The sequence below is a fragment of the Ixodes scapularis genome, unplaced genomic scaffold, assembly GCF_016920785.2.
Source record: "Ixodes scapularis isolate PalLabHiFi unplaced genomic scaffold, ASM1692078v2 PGA_scaffold7__128_contigs__length_106722199, whole genome shotgun sequence".
Classification (NCBI taxonomy): Eukaryota; Metazoa; Arthropoda; class Arachnida; order Ixodida; family Ixodidae; genus Ixodes; species Ixodes scapularis.
The window spans coordinates 45486618-45499697 of NW_024609882.1; the positions used below are offsets into that span (position 1 = coordinate 45486618).

Sequence of the window (13080 nt, forward strand, 5' to 3'; positions counted from 1 at the left end):
TCTGGTGAAACTAGACGAATCTCCCTAATCAGAGATATTGTACGGAATAAGTGTCTGAATCAACCGGAGCTTATTAAATAAAAAAATAAGTAATTTTAACAATGTTTCCGCTTGTTTCGGCTGCATTTTCTGCAGCGTCCTTTTTTATCTAAGAAAGCGAGGCTCAAAGACGGCTGCATGATTGTGGTATATAAGAATTCACTGATACTCGTCACCGACGTCGCTGAGTGCATATGTGAGATTCCTTTTTGTCCCGTTATTTTACGCACAGCACCGATGCAATGCCACGAGAACCATGAAACGAACCGGAGGCGTACCGGTATGTTCGAGGTTTGCCCACCTCCGATGACTTAAAATTCCCGAGCAGCTCACATTAAAATTGAACTGATTTAGAGAGATACTTCGCTTCCCCCAAGTAAAACATATTTTAATTACTCTTGCTCTCTAGAACCGGACCCGGGTGGCAAATATGGGGTACACTGACTCATTGAAGCGCCCTGAAACACAACAGGGAATTGTCGCCAGATTTCAGGCATGTAGGATTCCAGCGACCTGGGTTCAATGGGCTGCATAATATATTAAAAAGGCCGTAGTTCCTCTGGCCTCCATTGAAATAGGGGTGTTCGTTTCTTACCCCCCAAGTTTTCCAAGCAGACACCGATTGCAAACACTGGGCGTAATCATCAATTACACATCCACCTAGTATTACCAAAGCCCGCCTTGGTCTTAGATCAAAAGTCAGTTTGAACCCATCCACGGAAGGGCCGAAAATCCAACCAACGCAGGTATGTTCCAGATCCGGCTTGTTGAATGTCATGAGCACAATTCACGACACAAAAACAGTTGGCACACGTCTTGAAATTCATCCCGACAGCACTGCACGTGATTGTGACGATACCGGTTGATAAGGCACCATCCCAATGGCGTCCTTGTGAGCTATACTTTCAGACCACAGCTATGTCCCCGTTGGTGATCAACTTTCCCGCACCAATGGAGCCTATAGTCTTCAAGGGCTGTCCGGGAAAGCAGTCGCCCGAGGACGCTTCGGGAGCATACGTTGAGGTGGTGAAGGCGTTGCCTCCCTTGCGCATCGTGGACTCGCGCTCAGGCCCAAGGTCGCTGCGTCTTCTGCACGCTCGAATGATGTCCCGGAGTCCGCGACGGATGTGGGCGTTGAAGAGGCCGTAGAAGACCGGGTTGACGGCGCTATTGAGCAGGGCCAGCGTCTCGGCGAACACGATGACCGCCCGGGGGACCTTGATGCAGTAGTGACTGTGGATGCGGACATTGTGGACGGCGAAGTACGGGATCCAGCAGACGACGAAGCTGGCGATGATGCAGACCTGTTGGGGGGAGATATGATAAGAACGAGTTGGCAACCACACGTAATACCTTTATTCCGCAGACATACAGTTTATACATCACAGAAAGGACCCGGTGTTTCCTGCAGACATGGAACATAACTATCTGCGAAAAAAAGAACTCAAGCATGTTGTAAGCACGTCTGCTTCGTACATTTGTATGATTAAAACATATTTTCAGACAGTTGTTTGTGTGACCAAACTGACAGGACCATCCTACAAGGCAGAAAAGTGTCTCAGGCAGTGTCCGCATACTGTGTTTTTTATGATATATCTGTAGAGTGCCCGTGGCTTTAGTGAGTTTATGCGTATATTAGGAGGTTATTAGCGTGTGTGGAGATCGCGGAATTGTTTATTCAGAATTGCACTGGGATTATTTCAAACCCGTCGTCACGGACGTGGAAACCCGTCGCCAAAACTTCAGTGCACATAAACCCACAAGTCGAGGTACAAATGGCGCAACCAGCTTCTAGAAGACAACGCATTCCAGAAACTTTTCGCGGTTCGTTTGGAGCTTGTTAGGTTTCCTGGAATTTTGGGCGGGTGCTTTTTTTGTGCAGCAGTATGCACATGCGTCTTTTTAATTTGTGAGTATAAGAGCCCAGCTGGTGGGTAACTGTCCGGTTAGTTAATGATAAGTTGTTTTCGGATAGATTACGAAACGTGCAGGCGTGAGGCCATATAGTTGTTCTGTAAACTGTTGTCCTCTGCGCTGGCAGTCGTGTGGACAAAGTACTTTACACGGTCAACGCTCACACCCGTGTCTTGTGGGGAAGTAAAATACATTTAACACTAGTCCCAGAAGCGAAACTACGCGAGTCATAAAAAATAAAGACCTTTTAATTATCCGCAGCCTGTCCTATGGCTGAACGCTATAACCTATAGCATGAACATGTTATTCAAGTTTAGCATGAACATGTTATTCAAGTTTACATCACATAAAGATACCGAGAGAAGCCCCACCTTTGAAAGATTTTGAATTTGTTTTGCTATTTTATTCCAGACACCAATAAATAGTTCACGTCTAATAATTGTACAGTGCACGGCTCAGTGAGTGCCTCGGCATAAATGTGTTTGGTAAGCTATTACTGGATATAATCACATTGATGTCTGTGAATATAGCCATCTTTGCTTCTTCGCCCCTCGCCGCAATAACAAGTTTAGCAGGGATACATGGATCTAAAAGTAGCATCTTTCAACTTTCCTTGATTGCGCATTGAATATCAACGCATACCTTATTTTAAGGATGGCTAGTTGGGCTAGTTGGCTTTGCATCATGGTGTAATTCGGCAAAACAACAGGGACAAAAAACGAAGGGAGAACTAGACAGGGCGCGGCGTATTGGATGACAGAATTAAAAAAAAAATATAAAGCAGGCACACTTGGCAGAATACCAAAGATATGGTCTAAACCCCCCCCCCCCCCCCCCCTTCAAATGCCCGCGTGATTGGTTCTTCAAATAGTAGAATTCTTTATCAGTCAAGGACAAAGAGGGAGCGCTTATACAAGTATTGTCGTGGTGGGACGTAATCAGGAAGGCTTCGCGAATTTCTCTTGCCGTTTTTGTTCTTTAACGGCCCATGACACAGGTGTCACCAAAGATGGGGCTGCACTTTTCAGAGAATGGCCTGCAATCGCAACGGTCACAGTGGACCGCTAGAGGAGAACTAGACAGGACGCGGCGATACGTCGCGTCCTGTTTAGTTCTTCCTTCGTTTTTTGTCCCTGTTTTGGCGTATTACACCATGATACCTTATTTTCACTAAATATTTCCTAGTTTTGGGGGGGACTATCTCTGGGGGCTTTACGTAGTTGGATTAATATTTACAGTCAAATTTTACAAGTAGACGAGGAAGGCTTGAAATGCTACTTCTGAAATAATAAAAAAAATGTCTAGTTAGTTTATTATAAAATAGTATGATGCGCATGTTTCGAATAAAGGTTGCTACAAAGAAGAAGAAGAAGAAGACGAAAAAGAAGAAGACGAAAAAGAAGAAGGAGAAGAAGACTTTGGAAGCGAGTAAGCCCATAAGTCTGAAAATGTAGGTCTCGGTTTGCTGAATCTCGTGTTTCATAATATTCCGGAAACTAAAATGAAAGGCGCTCCGGGGACACGTTTGTATGTTTATGAGAACACTAGACACCGCGCAAGTGCAGTGAATATTGATTATGCTGGCTTTCTGGTTCAAGAAGTGATTAGGAAATTTGACAGCATCGCGTGACTGTGGAGATGCCGGGTTAATTTCCGTGCGATGAACGCTCGTCGTGCCGTGAAGCTGAACGCGAACGGCGCAGAGACGGATCCCATTCATGTTGCTCATGATGCGGAAGGTACGACATCACTAAACGGATGAAAATCTGAACAACCAGAAACTTCTTACCAATTTACAGAAGAATGCAACGTAATATTTCCCGTTACTATATGAAATTAGAAAACCAAATTATCTTACTCTACCCTGTTGTAGGCTGTCGCGAAAACATTATTCGTGAAGGCCCGATTCTCTAAAAAAGGTTTTAATAGATATCACAACGTCAAATTCCATCTTCTTTAGAGAATAATGCCAATGAACAGCCTTCTTAGATTCGTGACCGGTGCAGATTATATATATCCTGTAATGCAATTATTCTTTGTTTCACCATAAGCCCAAAGGAAGCCGACGCTACGAGCTGAAGAAACCAATCAGACAGGGTCAAAAGTGCACCATCATGGTGTTCGTCAAGTTTCTCTACGTGTTTTAATATTGTTGAACCAACAATAAACATGATCAAAGGGCTAGCGACTTGCGTTTATGACGCCGCCTGATTTGTACCATTACTTCGTAGCGTTGACTGTATCATAGGATGTCAGGTTATGAAGCTGTGAAGATTAAGTACGACCACACTAAGAATGTAGAGTACTCTTATCTCTTTACCTGTCTGCAGGTGTTACTGGAACATTAGACCGAATTACGAAACATGATAAGCCATGAAAAGCCAACCTGTCAAACTTCTTTAATGGATAAAGTAGAAAAAAAAGGAACGTGAGAGTCTATACTTTGTTTCATCTTGCATCGAGCGCAGCCGATACAGCGAACCGATGGGACTGGTCAAACAGCGTCAAATGCACAACGTCACTGCGTGCGTTTGTGATCTTTCCTTCATGTGTTCCATTGTCCGCTAAACCAATCGAGCGCAGTGAATGCGCATTGACTTGCACCTTCAGTATATTTGTTCGTGTTGGTACGTGCTTCACCCTTCGACTGCGTTCAGACTTATGATAAACTGAAGTGAATATCCGTATATTTCTCGTCTGGTTTATCCTCAGATAAACCCTTTCAAAAAGAATCCAAGCAGACGCCCGTCTGGAGCAGCGCCTCATTATATTTAACTTATACATTTCATTACAAAACTTATATTTACGATATACCTCACGTGCGTAGAGATCACTCAAAGCTTCAACTATTAAAATGAACCCCGGAATTTATGTTGTTTCACTATCCAATGCGAGTAGGGGCGAACTGACACAATTTCCAAGTTTGGATTTCTCATACTTGGTACAACTTCCCTTGGGCCTCGAATGAGTCTATAACATCCAGCGAGAAGATTTCAGCTTGAGGGCGTTTCACTTTTTGTTTGGTGTCCGCGCGCTTTGCGTTGCGTTACAATGCAGCTGCGTCTGTGTCGACATTGGCATGAACCGCGCGTTTAATATGAAGTGCAGTGGCCAACTTGTCGATTTATATGCCAATGAATACGCCCAGCACAAAAGGTATCTTTAATGGGCACTCTGCAGATCAAACTCAGTGCCGATTCGCGCGCCCCTCGCGGCGGCGTCGGGCGTACTCATCGGGAAGCGATCTCGGCTGTCGCAGCTCAACTGCAGTGGTCACCGGCGATTGTCGCAAAGTCGACATGCCTGCTTGGTCTACCAGATTGGCAGAAGAACGGGAGCAGCGTGAGCGACGGCGGAGCCCTACCGCTTTCCTTACGGTGACTCAAAAGTGGATGCGGGCGGGGCTGTTCGCTGGCCAATCAGTAGCGAATCCTAGCGGCCGCAGGGTGCCCATATAGGTCCTTTTGATATCGGCAAATAAGCACGCAGTTTTGGGTCGCGAGCACATGCCACGACCCAACATGAGAACTGATTGGCCGCGGACAATGTAGGCCATTCAGTTGAAGGTACATTTATGATCGTGTGAATGAAGTATAAGGTTGCCCTCTCCCCAAACGGGTTGGGCACTGCCACGTGACGAAACCCACAAATGAGAAATTTCCGCAGGCTTGGCTCACGTGCGAACCCCCAGCTCACTTTCAAGCACTTCTTTCTGCAGCAACAAAACATAATGACAGGAGGAAAAAGGCCGTCCCAGTTTTTTTGAAGTTACACTATTGCTAAGAGGCCGTAAAGCAGTGTTTGTGTTGCCCTTAACATTTTGATAGCGCTCCGGCTTACCGCCTGGCCAGTGATAATCGCAAGTAGAGAACTTTCGATAATTGGGACTACCAGATGTTTGCCGTCTCCCTACTTTCGTGTTGAGCCAATACCAAGTTAGAAGGCGAGGCAAGTGAATGACGTCATTTTTAGTGGACATCCAAGTACTACAAGCAGTTACCACACTGAATCTCGACAATAGTAGGGCACAAAGCGCCAGACGCCTCTATCTTGGCACCGCGTGCTCCAGCACTGCCCTCTATGTGGCACGCTGTCAACGCGTCGCTGACGCGAGATAGGCGCTATTACCGACATCCACTGATGGTGACGTCAGAAGAGCAAAGGTGAAAACCTCAACTTTTATGTGGTATTGACTGATCAAACCCCACCTATACACTAGTCTATATTCCGTTCAGCCTTATGTTTTGACACAATAGTGGTTAAGAGCCCATGTTAGCCGATCCAGCACCCCACACGCATAACATGGCCTGATGTTTTGCGCGTTGCTTTGTTTCGACAGGAAGGTCACGTGACACAACCTGAGATATGCATTGGCTCCGGTGGATTGTAGCGTCTGTCACACACGTCTTACCGTGAGCTTGAGCGTCTTGGCTCGCGCACGCGACAGTAAGGGCTCTGCCCGGGTACAGCGCCGTAGCGTCGTTGCTCCGTTGCCACTGTCCTTAGCCGGCGTGACCGCGATGGCGTCGGATGCCGCCGACACGGCCCTCAGCAGGCTCAGGTAGAAGGCGGAGATGAGCAGGCCCGGCACGACCAGGATATAGAGCGTGAGCCAGCTGAAGTAGAGCTGCCGCTGCCAGTGGTGCGTGTAGCCCACGCTCAGGCACTCCAGGTGGGGCCGACCGGACGCCGTCACGCCCGTCTGAACCTGGGAACCATCGCCGTACTGGACGTCATTTCAGGGTCATGCGTGTGTTTGATTCGCTCTCGTAAGGTTTTTGTGAAATAAGGTATATGATAATCAACTATCACGTGGTTCTCAGAGCAGCTTTGGAAACGCGAAACATTAAATGGCGCATAACGTGCACTTCCATACCCACACTATTAATTGCTTGTAATTGCTTGTAATTTCACAATATGCTAATTTTATACTTTCCATCGCAATGGCATCTTTTGCGCAAGTAAGTGTGAAGTATTTTCACCTCTATTAGAAGAAAGCACAATTTTGCTCTGCTGAACTTTCTGATACGGATGCCGATGTGAATGACCTGTATGCCTGGGGTATTCCCTGCATTACTATAACACAGCATATACCAGAGAAGATGTCTGAACCCCTGCGTTCCCCACAGCACGCGGAGTTACAGTCAAAACACGTACAATAAGTCAGGGAGTAGAAATAAAAAGACTGTTTGGTGTGCTCTGTTGAAAGTGGAAAGTCATTCACAGCGTGCTCTGCAGTAAATGAAACGTGAAATTTGTTTTGTTTGTTTAAAGAACTTGTGCATGTAGTTGCGTATTACAGCTTTGGAGTGCTCATCTGCAGGTTCAAGGAAGCTATCCATTTTAATATCGATATGAGTTTTGACCGTAGCTCGAGGAACTCTTTTTCAAACCTTAATGAGTCATGTGGGTTGTCGAATATTATCAACCACCCTACAAGAATAACAAATACCTCATTTTCTTTGCATGATTTGTTCATGACCAACTACGAGGAATCGGTGATAACATCAGGGGTTTTCTTAACTAATATAAGCGATCATCTTCCCATTTGTTTGTGCTTGCAAAATGAACGTTCCCAGAAAACCCGCAGTGACTTTGTCCCGGTTTGTTAAGGTTCTGTCTATCACTCCTCATCAGTTGCGCCATTTTCTAAAAAAAAAAAATAAAGTACATTGTGACAAATTTTGACAACAAATTCAGTTAATTCAACATAAAATTTATTCTTAGATGCATTAGTGCAATCTATAGGAACCATTCTCCTTTTGTAAACCTCCGAACCTCTAAGATCACGTAGGACTTGGATCATGCCTAGACTACAGTCAATGATACGGAATAAGGATAATTTATATGAACATCTTTTTGAAACGAGAGACGTGAGCAAGCTTGCAACCTTTAAAAAGTTCCAAAATATTCTCACCAGTCATTTAAGGACAGCTGAGAGTGACTACAACAACAGGTTTTTTGATTCATTAGAAACTAAGAAATCTTATGTTATGTGAAAGAGAATAGAATCATTGCTCAACCATAAGCCACTCCAAAGAATGCCCATGAAATCAGTAAAAACCTCTTTAAAGTAGCAGAGGTCATCATGGCAAATGCCATGATGACCTCTGATTTTTTTTTTGTAAATGTTGGTGCATCTACTTGTGTGTAATCTTGATGTATAGACCGACACGCGGGCTTGACGTCACGGCGCTGCGGCGGCGCTGCGATCGCGCCGGAGCCGGGGGGTGTGGGCAAAAGGGCGCACGTTTCGCATGGGCGTCATAGCATTTCAGCATTGCGCGAAGCTGTGTTGCCGTTAATCTCACCGAAATGTACACGAAAAGTAGCCGTGTGAGCTTATACAAGTACCCGGCAGACACTGAAAGGCATAGAAGGGGGATAATATCCGTGGATCGAAAATTATGGTCGCCTCGCGCCAACGACCGTTTTTGCGGCAAGCACTTCCTTGGAGGCAAGTGCGGCCTCCATTTCAATCTCCGTCCCGAGGCTTGCTTATGTGCAGGGAAACCGTCGTCTGATCGAAACTACCCGGATTTTGTCCCCACGGTGTTCGCGCACAAAGCACCGGCCAAGCGCTCGTCGGAGGCTCGCCACGCCCGTGCTACCAAGCAGAAGGGGATCGGCGACAGAACGGCAGTATTGTAGGCGTTACCGAAAAAAAGTAACGAAATACGTTACTTGTTACTTGCAAATCAAAGGTACGCGTTACTGAGCTACGTTGACTAAAAATAAAAGGAACGCGTTACCGCTACCGATAAAAAGTAACGCACGTTACCTCTGCGTTACTTTTTAAATTATGATTTAACACGTTTTACGGTTTTGACGATGCAGGTACGCATAAGCTCATATATCAAGAAACATTATGTTCATGCAGAAACTGAACATAATTACTTTATCTCTTTTTACGGTTTCACCTAAATACTCAAGAGAAAAAACGCTAAGAAAAACATGGCTTGACGTCTAAAACACGGAAAAATTGAAGAGTAATTGTAGTAACGAGTAACGTAACTACATTACTTGAAATAGTAGCGTAAGTACGTTACCCTTTACTGTGTCGAAAAAGTAACGAGTAGGTTACTACGTTACTGAAAAAAGTAACGCGTTCCTGGTAACGCCGCTACTTGTAACGTGCTACCGCCAAGACTGCAGAACGGACAAAGCGGTACTGCCTGTCATGCCTTGTGGTCATGACGGTAGGAAAAATAGCATACCTTGACTTGAAGACGCTGTGTGTATTTATTTAATTAATAAATACACTTCCGCAGACCCACAGTCTGCTGATCCCACCGGCAGTGCGGAAACCGACTCGAAGTAATCATAGGCCTCTAGAGACTTGTACGCCTGCTCCGTGTCGGCCGTGAACTGGCTTGGCGAAAAAAACTAAATAAACGACGACGTAAGCCGTGGACTTCGGTTGCAGCAACTTCACGTCGGAAGTCCAGCAGGCCTTGTTTACGGCGTACGGATCCTCGTACGCTACGCCGTCCACGCAAAGTTTGATTCGATACCGCTGCCTTTCAGGCTCGGGTAGCGAGCTCAAATAGTCGGGCATAGCATACGACATACGTTGCCAGGAAATAAGACTCACAAATAAAGCTAGAAGCGTCCCTAGAACGTCAACAACGAGCGCACGCCACACAGTGCAATGGCAAAAACACGGAGAGCCTAGTCGCTTTTGCCCACATAGCTACCGCGCATGCGCGGCCTTCCGGCCGTGTTGGTAAACAGAGCCGCTCCGCGTGTCGGTCTATAGAAAACGCTTTGAACATAGATAAAGTTCATGCGATTGTCGCAGACAAGTGCATTTTTTTTGTTCCCCACTGATGAGTCGGAAGTGTGCTCAACTATTATGAATTTTCAGAACAGTAAAATTATTGACGCCTCTAACCTGTTAATAAGACCTCTAAAATAGGTTATTGATATACTTGCACCATATTTAACATATCTATATAACCTTGCTTTTGAAACTGGCGTTGTTCCACTCAAAATGCAGGTGTCAAAATTTAATACCCTACACAAACGCGGGAATACGTTGAACATGAGCAACTATAGGCCCATTTCAGTTCTTCCTATTCTTTCCAAGCCACTTCAAAACTTTGCATCAAAGGCTTTTAACACATCTTGATAAACATTTTTTTATTTCTGATTTACAATTTGAATTTCGTGAACTTCGCTCTTCTGAAACAGCGTTATTGAAACAAAAAGGAGTAATTGAAAAGGCATTCGGAAAAAGAAAGATAACTTTAGCCTTTTTTTTTTATTATTCAAAAGGTATTCGATTCCATGAATCATCACATTTTACTGGAAAATTTTTTTCTGGAATAAGAGGCATAAGCGCTTGATATTTTAAAATCCTTCTTACTTAATAGGAATCAGTACGTGCCATTTCCGAATTCCCAATCAGATAGGCTACCCATATCATCGGGAGTTCTTCCGGGCAGCATTTTAGGGCCATTTTCATTTATTATGTACATTAACGACATCTTAAACGTGGCTCAAAACGGTGATGTAAGACTGATTATTTACCCGTATGATACGAGTATTTTTGCTTCCCTTGAGTATGGTACTGCTTCTACTGCAACAATGAAAGAAGTGTTAAGAAAAATTACAGCCTGGACACTCAACAACAAATAACGTTAAACAGTAAACAGACCAAAGCCATTCCTCAAAACCTTGAACTAAAATGATAAATGTTCAACTTTACCTTAAAATAAACAAATGGAATTCGTAAATTCATCTCAAATAGTTGGTGTCTTCTTTTCGAATGATATGAGTTGGAATGCTCATATAGATCATGTTCAATCAATATTATCTATAAACGTTAAGCTAATAACAAATTTTAAAGCTACACTTCCTTCTGATATCAAATAAACTGCTTAGAATTCGTTAGTTTGTTTAGATTTGAAATACTGCAACCTTATTTAGGGCACCACGACCATAACAAACATTACAAAGTTGCACCTTTTACTAAAAGGGTCAAGGCGTGCATTTTCTTGTGTTCCGATTCTTCATTCTACAACTCCACTATTTAAAGCCCTAAACGTAAAAACCTGTCAAGAAATATACGTTAAAACTGTTAACAACGTATCGTAGGGCTCTTCAGCATAACAATGTCCAATTCATTCAATTAGCTAACCTAAAACATCGCGTCATCCTGCGTGACCTAAGACATAATCAGCCCTGAATAATTCGTCCATGACGTACTAAGGGCATTGATCAGACGCTTCATTTCAATTTGTCCACCATGCTAAATGGTTTGTCTAGAAAGTGTCTAAGTTTAGAAACCCTCTCATATGAAGAATAATTAAGATTGGTTATGTCTTTGTGTGACCTTTGAATACTCTTGTTTTTGTTGCTTAATTTTTCGTGCGTTATGTGTCATCTAATATGCTATATTTTCGTGTTCAAAGGTCTGGTGTCTTCGGATACTTTTGTGCTTAAATTATTCATTACATTTAATATTCGTATATTAGTATAATATAATTATCATATTTGTATTTTTAATTTTTTTCCTGCTGTCACGAACTTCACGGCGCCCGGCAGCTTCGTCAAGCTGCAACTTAGCAGATTTTTGTCTGACACCCCTATTGTCATGTAAGATGATGTGACTATGATCTGATTTGATTTGATTTGAATTTTTGTTTTTTATTGCTTCTCTGGTTAGTCAATATAAGTGACTGCCGGCGAGACGCATCCTGAGCTGCACACCTGGACGAAGATGAAGAGCTGTGGAGTGGCAAAGACGAAGGCCATGACCCAGGAGGCGGCGACCATGCAGCGGGCCCGCCTGAGGCCCGACCTGGACTCGAGGGGCTTGCAGATGGCCATGTACCGGTCGTAGCTCATCGAGGTCAGGATGAACGTGGTCGAGGCCAGGGTCACGATCTGTAGGTACACGACGGCCTTGCAGGCCACACCGCCCAGCACCCAGCTGCCAAAGACCTGCGTGTTCCGTTATATAAATAAGAATTGAAGGTCTGTTAGACATTGTTACTTTTTGTCCCTCACTGTTTTTTTTTTTTTTGCTGCTTAATTTTCTGGGTTTTTTGGATGAGCAATGATTTCAAACTGCACCATTTCCATACAGCTGAGAATGACGAGCGCAAAGGATCAGAGCTGACGTCAGGCCTTTGCCTTCCAGTTATTAAAACAATTTTAAGATGCCTATTGACCTTAGCGGACTTTCGTTATCGGTGAAAACTTGCAACTAAGAACGATTGAAGCAATTCTCATGCTAACTGAAACACCAAGGCAAAAGAAGGTAGAAGGCAGAAGAATCTTACACCAAAAGATGAAAATTTGGTTCATTAAGTTTGTCAACCCTGACGACATTCATGCTGCGAGTGGGTGGTTTTGATCAACTTCTATAACCGCTCCCCTTGTTCGTTTTTCCCTTCCATTTATGTTCTGGAGCAAGTTCGCGTATCCTTGTTTGTACTGATACATACCGGGCGAAGTACATAACACGGTCGGACACTGAATTCCGACGCACATGTCGGCCTAGCAATAAGGCTGCGTGCTCGCCCTTGTTACCGTCATTGCATCGACTTGCATTCCAAGTCGAGAACAAGCCTCGCGAGAGAGCTCCTGTCAAAGCGAAAATGTCTTCTAAAAGGGAAAGCCGTACCTGTGGCATTTCTACTCTCCAAGCAAGAGTGAAGGGCACGTTCAGTAGGAACGTGCGTAGCGTTCCTGGTTGGGCACGCTTTTCAAGAATTTTTGTGCATATTGGGGATCAGGCTTGGAATATCATCCTGACGAAGGTTTTCTCAGTTTTCCATTGTAGTTTTGTTTTTCTTGAGCATCTCAGAAATCCGACCGGACACCAACATTAAGTAAAAGGACTATCTTGCAGTTCTTCTGTAATGGCTTGCCTGGAGACAATAACTGACAGCGACGACCGAGGGGTCGTTGTAGTTCGTACTATATGTACGAAAAGTTCCAGAGAAATAAGAACCGTGTTTTTCGACCCGGATAAATAAACTATGCATCGCAGGAAGCTCCAACTTCGTGAGAATGTAAAGCTAGTGGTTGGAATGGAATGCGAAAGTTTGAGAAGATGACCTTGCCTGGATTAAAAGATAACTGACAAAAACAACATTTCTCTATGAGACGACGTCC

General features: G+C 44.2%; 1 protein-coding gene across 1 annotated transcript; it reads right to left on the reverse strand.

The window, feature by feature from the left end:
• Window positions 1-701: 701 nt before the first annotated feature.
• On the reverse strand, window positions 702-12595 carry LOC115327747 (cardioacceleratory peptide receptor-like). The gene is made up of 4 exons (XM_042286219.1): window positions 12587-12595; window positions 11668-11901; window positions 6365-6661; window positions 702-1343 (listed from the first exon to the last, which is right to left on the reverse strand). The coding sequence occupies exons 1-4, from the start codon at window positions 12593-12595 to the stop codon at window positions 945-947; spliced, it is 939 nt and encodes a 312-aa protein (XP_042142153.1). The 3' UTR covers window positions 702-944.
• Window positions 12596-13080: the final 485 nt, after the last annotated feature.

What these genes read in the sequence shown, in the direction of transcription:
- LOC115327747 (XM_042286219.1), bottom strand. An exon ending in AGCTCTTCATCTTCGTCCAG is followed by an intron (nt 6,662 to 11,667) that starts GTGTGCAGCTCA and finishes GATGGTTCCCAG; the next exon opens with GTTCAGACGGGCGTGACGGC. An exon ending in CCAAGACGCTCAAGCTCACG is followed by an intron (nt 1,344 to 6,364) that starts GTAAGACGTGTG and finishes TCCCCCCAACAG; the next exon opens with GTCTGCATCATCGCCAGCTT.